Source organism: Tachypleus tridentatus, chromosome 13 (assembly GCF_004210375.1).
Source record: "Tachypleus tridentatus isolate NWPU-2018 chromosome 13, ASM421037v1, whole genome shotgun sequence".
Taxonomy (NCBI): domain Eukaryota; kingdom Metazoa; phylum Arthropoda; class Merostomata; order Xiphosura; family Limulidae; genus Tachypleus; species Tachypleus tridentatus.
In genome coordinates, this window is record NC_134837.1 from 56,009,668 (window position 1) to 56,020,398 (window position 10,731).

The window sequence follows — 10,731 nt, forward strand, 5'->3', positions numbered from 1 at the left end:
GAGACGAGGAAAAGTATTTTTAACCTGAACATGAAAATTACTTTGCAAACATACTATTTAAAACAAAAAACTCATTATATTCATGGACAAATCTTTTAATTTATTAAAAATATTTCAATAAAAAATTATTTTCTATAATTTTAATTAAAAGACTACCAAATGTTGCAAAGATATACATACCATATTGAAAGTTAGAAGAAAGAAACCTATAAACACTATGAGTATAAAAAGGTCACGCATTGGTCAAACTGACTGAACTCATGTTTAGTGTGTTAAACTGGTATTGCTATTATGTATTACTTTTGAGCATTTCCACAATTATTTTTGAATCACCATCATTAAATTACTCAAACAGTTGCATTCTTACCAGTAATTTTTTTTGTCTTGTGTAATGGGACTAATATTTCAATTAATTATTGAATTAACAAACTCACCAACCTAAATATTCTCAGATTTAATGCATACACATTTTTCATGTATTTTATTGTAATACATCTCTTTTTGTACCCTTTGTCCTTCCAAGGTTGTTCACTCAATATACAAATTATATCTGACACTGCTGCAAACTTATACAAACTAATCTTACCGCATTCCCAATCCAGACTTTTCTTTAAATACAAATGGGAAGTCTAGGCCATGCTCCTGCAGATATTTCAAACTAAAATCTATAACAAAAACAAATAGTTTAACACTAATTCTTTCATTAATTTTGTAACTCATATACAATGATTATAGCATCTAAAATGGTACATTACTCTCAACTACAGTTGCATATTACTGTTAACATAAAACTGATTCTTATTAGCAGCAATATGACTTAGTAATATTTAAAGTTTTGAGAATGAAATAGAAATCTATATAGAAGTTAAATAGATTTATTTTTCTACATATAATTAAATGAATACAGTTGGAATACTTGCCTTCACCTTTCATTTCCTTCACAAAAAAGGGCCCAAAATGATTGCTGGCCAACTTTTCTTCCACTGAAAACAAACGTTTTCCTTCAATCTCTTCATCTTGCAAGCAGTCATCTGTATAATGTTTCCTTTCCTTTACTCTCTAACAAAAATGAATGTCACTTTTTAAAAACAGTTAGAAAAACTTCACAATTCACTCAAGTGAAATTATCGCAAAATTTAAATGATATGGCTAACGAAAGTTTACAAGTGTAACTAGTCTCCAAAGTAAATCTTTACATCTTCAGAACAAACAAAACCAACTTGCACAACATTTAAATATTATATGTAACATATTTTGATATTTGTTATTTTCACACTATCAACATATACAAACTTTGTATGGTCACTTCTTTTGCAAAAAAAAATATTCTAGTTGTTAAAATTAATGCGCGGTACATTTTTTCAAAATGTAAAAATGGAACAAGCAGTTACACTTAGTCAGTTATTAATTATGTTAACATTTCAGAATCCATTTTCTTCTACAATGAAGTATTCCCATTTCTTTATTTAAATACCATACCACAGTTACTTAGTTTTTACTAATAATTATTAAAGTAAAAGTGACACATATTTAGACTTTTTCATATATGTAACGTTTAATATTATAGATTATTTATTTCAAGTTAAATATCAAATAATATTCATACTTAATTACTTCTGGAATATTAAATAAAATATTACTTTAACGCTTATTCCAGAACTGGCACTATGACAGTAGTTAGTTACTCAAGTTTTAAAGTACACAAAATAAAAAGTTCAAACTTAACTTATATAATGAAGATGAAGAAATTATTCTATAGAAATACTACTAGATGGAAAAGTAGGCACTTACTGACACAAACTAAGAAACATGTGCACTAAAACTTAACATGGAACAAAACCTAAAACAAAGCGTTAGCCTATGCGCTAGCCTAAATATAAACAAAATTGAACACAAAATATCATTTGAACAAAAACTATTAAAAAAAAGTATGACCTAAAAATTTAACAATTTGCTCACATCTTTATACAGAGTACATGTTCTAGCTATCCTTACTGTAGTAATTAAAACTTTTTACATTTAAGCTGCTAAAAAATTCAAGGATAATTTTTACACAGACTTTAGTATGCAGCGGCGTACTTTCAGAGGCTCTCATCGTGCTACAATTACCGATGGTTACCATGATTATAAGCTGCTACAGATACGCAATCTGTGAAACTGACGATGACCGAAGAAGATTGAAACGTTGTTCGCTCCTCTACATAAGAAATTTTCTCAACCCAAACCAGCCTTTTTTACATATAGATTTTTCAGTACAGTGAGTTTGCTACACGTGTATGTGTGTGTGTATTACAAAACCTTTATATTAAGTTTAAAATTTGTTGCAGTAAAGACGTACCAAAATTAAATACAAACTGATTTTACTGCTAGAATGAATTTTTACTTCTGTGGTTCAAAACAAATCATAAGGCAATACAAAAACTGTTATTCATTATTAAATGCACCAATATCTCTTTACATTTTATATAGTTTTTCTTAAACATATGCTGCACAAAACAGTTTTTGAAACTTAAAAGGGGGAGTTTATTTGTTTAGAATTAAGCACAAAGCTATACAATGGACTATCTGTGCTCTGCCCACTACAGATATCGAAACTAGGTTTCTAGCGAGGCGAGTCCGCACAAAAATCCCGCTATGCCACTGGAGGGTAAATACACACATACACACACGTTTATGTTTAACTATGATAGCATTACTTAGTTTAAGAATAAAATGTTACAGATTTATGAACTTTTAAATGAAGACTGCTTTAAGAGTAAAGTAGGCCACACACACACTACTGTTTACATCTATCACTGGATCTATTTTATTCATAATAAATAGTAAACTCCTGGTGTATCTAAAACAAATCAACTAAATATTCAATAAACTCAATTTTACTTGTAGAAATTAACTACCAAAATTGCAAAATTAATTCTATCGAAAACGTAAAAATAAAGTAAAAAGTATTTTAAATCAAAAACAACTCTTATGACCAGTAAATGTTCTAATAGATCTGTTAAAAACACTGGTTTTATGTGAGCTAAAGACAATAAATTTCTCAAATTCCACACAGACACAAAAAAAAAGGTAAAATGTTTTAGAATTTATAATTTTACCTCTGTAATAAACAGTGGGTAAAGAATACGTCTGTCTGAAGTTTGTTTCATGGCTTATATTTGAAAGATGTAGATATGTTTTTATTACATGCATAATATATACTAAAGCAAAGCTAGACTTCTGGCACATAAACCAAGTTTTTTAATTACTAAATACTGTAAACACTTCAAAAAACGGGCAATAAAAATAATACAACTTTTTGTTATCTTGAGCATTTTGTAAGCTAATAATACAAGCTGGTCTCAAAATTACCGATGAAACATCTCATGGTTGGAAGAAACTCATCTTCTGGCATTGCCTAAAAATTGATATGAATGTGGAACCTAGAGTCATTGACTGAAGTTTAGGTTATAGCATTCATTCTTCATACTCTTCGTCACTCTCCACACAATATTTCAAAACAATACTCGAAATAACACCCTTTGTGTATTATGAAACAAGTGTACATTTATACTGGTGTTCTCAAAGTATATACCACAATGATTAGTTCAAAATTAATAAATGGTTTGGTTTGAATTTCGCGCAAAGTTACACGAGGGCTATCTGCACTAGCCGTCCCTAATTTAGCAGTATAAAACTAGAGGGAAGGCAACTAGTCATCACCACCCACCACCAACTCTCGGGCTACTCTTTTACCAACGAATAGTGGGATTTAACATCACATATAACGCCCCCGCGACTGAAAAGGCGAGCATATTTGGTGTGATGGGGATTCGAACCTGCGACCCTCGGATTACGAGTTGAGTGTCTTAACCACCTGGCCATGCCAGGCATTAATAAATGAAAACAGCCTTGCATAAAACAAACATTAAGATCAAACCAACCAACTTTTCCAATGGTTGGTGTTTGTTATTGTTTTCTAAGTTCAAGGTTATACAGGGGTATCTGCACCATAACGCAGGGAATCGAACACTGGATTTTGGCCTTGCAAGTCCTTTTTCGAAACAAGACGACGAAGATCATACGTATTCGAATAATGGGAACGTCGTTCTCCATTCATTCATATTTAATTCAAGCAATGTTTCAATATATATACAGTTTAAGACTGTCAGACTGCTTAATATTCAAGACTCCTCAACTTCTACAAAGCTGTCTATGTGTCGTTTCCTCTCAGGTGAAAGGTCATGAAGGTAAATAAAATTATCACAGAGCTCACATGGATGCGTTACGCCTCCAAACGGATACGTCAACTCGATGTCACGCGGTATCCACTGTCATTAAGTTTTATCAATAAACATCAATAACTTATTTTCCTAGCTCTTACAACAGAAATCTTCTTCATACTCTTTGAACACCATGCATCCTCATACTGAAAGGTGTACAATGTTCAGTGACTGATAAACTTTTATATTTTGTGATATTAATTAATTGCTAAAAAAGTCTAGAAAAAAGTATTCGGGGTATTTGAATATAATAGAGGTAACTACCAACAATGATTAAAGAACGTATTTCATACGAGTGTTATACAAAGTGTTTTTAGTTTTAATTCGTCAACACTAGCCCTTGTTAGACTCTCGGCATTTACACACTTTGATGACATTAAAATCATAATTATATTTAAAACATAACTATAAAAATTATGAATGCATCACCAATTCAGAAAGTATGTTTTCATTTTATTGTTTTGCTAGGTTGATTGATTGTTTGTAATTAAGTACAAAGCTACACTATGGGCTACCTGTGCTCTGCCCGCATGGGTATTTTTCTAGTATCTTATGTCTGTAAACATATTCCTGGTTCATGTGTTGAGTCATTTTCTCGCAATTACAATACATATGTGCCTTTTGACACAACTATATCATATCGTATTTTGAATAGTCGATTCATTTGAAAATTAATTCATACATTACTTTATATAAAATTACCTTTTGTTCATGAAAGATACTTACATACCGACCGTGAAATGAACCACATCTTGAAAATTAATTTTCTCAACCCAAAAGAGCCGTTTTTACAAATATATTTCTCTACAAGTGGGTTTTCTCGACATCACTGATAATTACTACCACTTGACCACTCCAAAGACCGTTTTCAATTCAACAATGCATATACAAAGACCTTAATATTAGTTTAATCCACCCTATTTCAACAAATTGTTAAATTTTAGTTAAAATATTCAATCATGAACAAATAAAGTGTAGGAACGTTATGTGCCCTCAAACGACTGTACTTCCCCGCCGAACGTTGAGAAAAGTATATATTTCTACTAATAAAACTTAATCATAATTTGTTTTTCTGCTGTATTTTTCAACAAAAATAGTAAAACATTATCAATTTAACGAATATGATGGGAATGAGCAATCTTTTCTTCACAAACGTTTAATTTTAAAATACTGTTGGAGTTACATTCACTTATCAAAAGAAACTAACACGAATATGCAGACTTACCAGAAAGGAACAATAGCACGACTTAGATATGCAAACAGCAAAACATTTTACCACGATTTAGTTTATTTCATTTATTACTGGCCAACGAAATTAAATCTTAGTGTCAATATTTCCTCAACACATTTTTGTTCTGGGTTATATTAAGTGCAATTTATGTGTAAACTCTCCTAATACTAAACATTCACTCAAAAAACAGAAGAAAATCAGAGTAACTATGTTACTTGTGAGTATATTATAAAAATTAAAATTAAACCAAGGTTCGTTTTTTATTTTTCTATAAATACATTTGATTTCAGTTACTCATCAATGGAGTAAGTACGTGTTTTCTTATAGCAAAGCCACATCAGGCTATCTGCTGTGTCCACAGATGGGATTCGAACCCCTGATTTTGGTGTTGTAAGTTCGTAGTCTTACCGCTGTCCCAGCGGAGGACCATTGTAATTAGTTTTGTGAACTTGCGCCAAAATAACAAAGTATTTATATTAATGTATTTTAAATGAAAAAAATTCTAATACAATATATTGAACAAAGTTTACGAACTAGACCAAAAATAAACCAGAATTCCTTTGATTAATGATTTTATCACACATTTAACCCCAGAGCAAATCAAGATCCCACAATTGGCAATTCCAAATTAATAAAAACAGAAAACTAATTTCTACAATTTTTTTTTTTTTTATCCAGTATACTTTGAATGTTCGAATAATTATTTTAATTTTTTAAGTAATTTTCGTTACCCAATGGTTAAAACGTAGCTTAACTTTGATCTGATATTATAAGCATTTTAGCAGCATGAAATAAACTAATCCCTTAAAAAAAAATTCGGAGAGATCCATTAATGATGTATCATGAAACCTAACTTCTTGTGGAACTACCAAAAATGATTAAACAAGTCGAATAATTGCTCAGTTCTACCATCTGCTGCATTTACCAAATCGCTACTAGTGAGCCTTGTAAGTTGTATTCTAAGTAGGTTGTCATGTTCTTGATTCTAAACACATCCATTTTCGAACAGTTGCTTACGTAACTGAAGTGATTTGTACAAGACTTACGTGCATTACCTCTGAACAACAATGAATTAAAACAAATGTTTACAGCCATTATTAATTAATGGTCGGTTACCTGTTAAGGCTACACAATACCAGACGTTCAGGCTCAGAATGTTGATAGGCTTTTTAAGATTAAGCCGATATTATATAAATAATGTTTTCTTTAAAGTTGGTTTAAAACTCCGCTGATTTTGTCAGTATCCTTTTCTAGTTATTACTATTTCATCTACAGTACAATGACTTTTCCTTGATCTATAAAAAGTAATTAAAATGTGCTGTAATCAATCACTAAAAGTAAAACTTTGCTGTAACTACTTAATGAAGTAAACCTGACACTGAGGGATAACACTTTTCTACACTATATTGTAACTTACAATTTTTGTTCGCCATCCAACGTCAAATAACTCGCATTAGTTGGCAACTGTTATGAAATGTTTCGTCGGAACCTTTTGATAAATCTTATGCAAATTGTTACAAAGATAAAAACCCATTTAAAATGGTAACTTATACTTTTGTCATCTCTGGTATTTTGGGGTCTACAGTAAAAACAAGAGGTGGGTGTGTTTACGCTATGAAGAACTAACATGGGATTTCTGTTTCATATTTTAACATATTAAGACTTTACACACTCTAGAAATATATTTTCTTGCTCTTTACGTACTATTAATAACTGGAAAATTTATCATTAACAAATGTTTTGGTGGTACTTCTGTTAGCACAATTGCTGTCAAGTTTTTATTTGAATGTTATTTACATATCGATAACACAATAACACTGACTTACTGAATGATGGCAAATACAAGGTGTAATGAACTTTTACTATTGTTCATAACTACGTCGCAAACAGAATGTAACACAAAGTAGTCTAATCGAAAACAAATTTCGCACAAATGACAACAGAAAGGTACGTTTTTGTCATTTCTCTTCAGCTTGGAAGGGTGAGATACATTTTTTTTTTAATAATGCATAGGTATTTAATGACATACCTAACTTTCAAAAAACAATTTAGTTTTAATGTATCATGTTGTTAAAAGAGTAAACATTATACAAATTTAAGATATATATATATATATATATGTATGACATTTGAGAATCAACAATAGTGCATGTAAAAATTGTACAAAACCAACGCTTCCACTGTCGAATCAAACTATCTCAGTAATTCTCATCATTTTACTAACATAATTATGTTTACAGCAATCGTTCACGATAAGTATTTTTTGTAGTGGATCCATTTCTTACTATATCAGTGTGTGCGCGTGTACATTACAAAAAATGATCAAATGGGGGAAATTCTGTAAAATAGCACATAATTTTAAACTTACGAATAAGCTATATATATATATATACATCTGATGATCAAATGATGAGCCATTTCAAGGACTAATTTCATTGTAATGAATTTTAGTATATAAAACCTTAATTTTTAAACAACGTTAACCAATGGCAAGACTACCAATATATTCAAATGTACATCAGTTGTTCAACATTTTATCGCTGTATGTTTGTACACTATTAAGTTGTCAACAGTTAAGCACATAAACTATTATTATCATAAAATTACTCTGTGTATAATGACTGGACTTTCTGATGTACTTGTAACTTTTAAGAAATTATGTTAAACAAAATGGCTACAAGTGTTGCATAGCCCATTTGATGGGTTGAATAAGATCATGTACAACTACGATAATAACAAAAGTAAATGTATAATGCCGACTAAATTTTGTGTTGAAAAAAAAAATCATTATTTCCGTATACAAACCAGTAGTCTTCTTTTTGCTTGTTGTGGTTCCATTTCTTAACTGTCTAATAATTTTTAGTATTGTGTAAAGCCACGTGCTCTCTCTCAAATCCTTCTCCCATTACCACAACGTACGTTAGTGTTAATCTTGAACGTTGTTCTATATCCCCTCACAACTTTCTGTTTGCGTACAGCCAATTTCAGTCGAAGAACATTTCTGTGACGTTAAATCGCTTGGCACGTGACTTGGGAGAATCATGTCCAAATCACGTTAAATTTTTGTGCATGCTATATTCCATAAAGCACAATACCTCAAATACAAAAATCCACCAGTTGTTATATCTTAGTGATACTTATACCTTGAATAAAATTACAGTACATGTTACTTCGTATTAATTTAATTAAGCTATACCAAACAAATACAATAACACACGAGCTCAACACAAGCTACACCAATGAGAAGCGTACTGTATGACGTCATTATTCAGCTGCAATTAGAAGACTCTAGTGGTAAACTCAGCAATTACATGAGACCACAGTGAACTCTGCGTTTTTACAATGAAAGATGTAATATGCGAGAAACTCTGCGAATAAATATTAGTAACAGTTACGGAAAAATATGCTTATTACATATTCAAAAACAATTTAGTTAAAAATTCTTATTTGAAACAGTTTTTGTGTGACAAAAAGAAAGCATGTTATTTTTCCCATAAGACCTAAAAGTTTAAAAAATTAGTTTTACAAAATAATGTGGACTTTTTTAACATACTTTTAACGTGTGATGTACAAATTGAAGTGAGGAAAATGTTGTTAGGATATAACTAGATAAATATATGAGCTATGAAAGAATAATATCGTCAATGGTTGATCTATTCATCAACTGATATTATTGAATCTTGGTTTGGCTTGTGGAATCATGCAGGAGGTATCGGTGGCGGCGGTAGAAAGCGACGCTACTGTACATTTTCTGTGATGACGAGAAAGCCGCTTGAAGCAACAATGTATCTCATGACGGCTGGTATGGGTATTAACACTTTTACCAAAAATAAAGCAGAGAACAACATTTCGACCTTCTTAGGTCATCTTCAGGTTAACATGGAGATAGTTTGCAACTGAACGTTGTTGGGCACATGTCTTAGGGACAAGTGTATTAGAATGTATATCCAAGACCCTAACCCAATGATATACATTCCCAGCAACCCTTACCGAATTCATCATTACCAAGACTAGCTTTATATTCAATGACCAAAATTGCCTCCAAATAAATGGCCTAAGTTTGGGCAATCCCGTGTCGTCAGTTCTAGCCAACATTTTTATGACACAAATTAAATCTCAAGCGATCAAATATAATGCAACAAAATAGCATTTCTCAACCTCAAGATCACAAGAACCAATAAACAGTTCAAAACAGAAATCCACAGAAAAATCACCCATACTGGACTATACACTCCCTGGGACTCAGCCCATGAAACAAAACAAAAACTTCACATGTTAAGAAACCAAATAAACACAGCCATAAAGCTATGTTCACCAGATAACGTTAACGATGAAATAAACAAAATAAAACAACACTTCATCAACATCAATAAATTTCCTCCAAAACTTGTTTAAAACATTATATGCACACACCTACATCAATAACAAACAAACAATTGTAAATCCGAAGATACAACAAACTATAAAACTTTACACTGCTGTATACCATATATTCCTGATATCAGCGAAAAAATAACCAACATTGGAAAAAAATTATAACAAAGCACAACAATTCAGTAAACACCAAATTTATTCAAACACCAGGTACAAAACTAATGTCCACATTATATAAGAACTACACTAACAAATAAACACCAACATTATTTATAAAATACAATGCAACAACTGCCACGACTTCTATATTGGAGAAACAAGCAGAAAAATGGAAACCAAATTCAAAGAATAAAAACAAAAAATAAAAACACCACACGTTTTTTAACATTGCAAATCAAATAAACACAATATAACCATAGAAAACACCCAGCTATTAAGTAGGGAAACAAATATAAACAAACGCATGATCAAAGAAGTCCTACTTATTCAACAACTAAAACCAAAATTAAACCGATATAAAGGAACACCTCTATACGCATATTAATTAATAACCTAACATCCAATTGCAACGCCCCTACAGTCCTGTACCACTTCACATTCTCATTCATAAGACATGTACCTGGCAACGGTCAATTGCAAACTCTCTCTCTGTTAACTTGAAGATGACCTAAGAAGGTCGAAACATTGTTCTCTGCTTTATTTTTGGTAAAAATGTTAATACCCACACCAGCCGTCCTTAGTTACATTGTACGTTTTGGTTAACAGTTTGAAAAAATCGTTCTCGCAGCTTACCTGTCACAAAGCAGCTAGAAATGTAATGTTTTCCTTTGAATTAACAATTATAATGGTTTACTAAGAACAAGT

General features: G+C 31.2%; 1 protein-coding gene across 5 annotated transcripts in view; it reads right to left on the bottom strand.

The window, feature by feature from the left end:
* LOC143238016 (lysine-specific demethylase 2A-like) overlaps positions 1–8,759 on the bottom strand; it is a 42,320-nt gene extending 33,561 nt beyond the window's left edge. For 2 of the 5 annotated variants that reach the window (XM_076477892.1, XM_076477891.1), the window contains exons 1-3: positions 8,299–8,759; positions 921–1,059; positions 587–665 (exon numbers count right to left, since the gene is read on the bottom strand). In XM_076477892.1, the coding sequence (XP_076334007.1) occupies positions 587–665; positions 921–1,059; positions 8,299–8,331 (251 nt within the window). In that variant the 5' untranslated portion in view covers positions 8,332–8,759. Of the gene's footprint in view, positions 1–586; positions 666–920; positions 1,060–1,959; positions 2,178–8,298 lie in introns of those variants that run through there. The other 3 variants (XM_076477890.1, XM_076477889.1, XM_076477893.1) reach the window with 3 other exon arrangements.
* Positions 8,760–10,731: the final 1,972 nt, after the last annotated feature.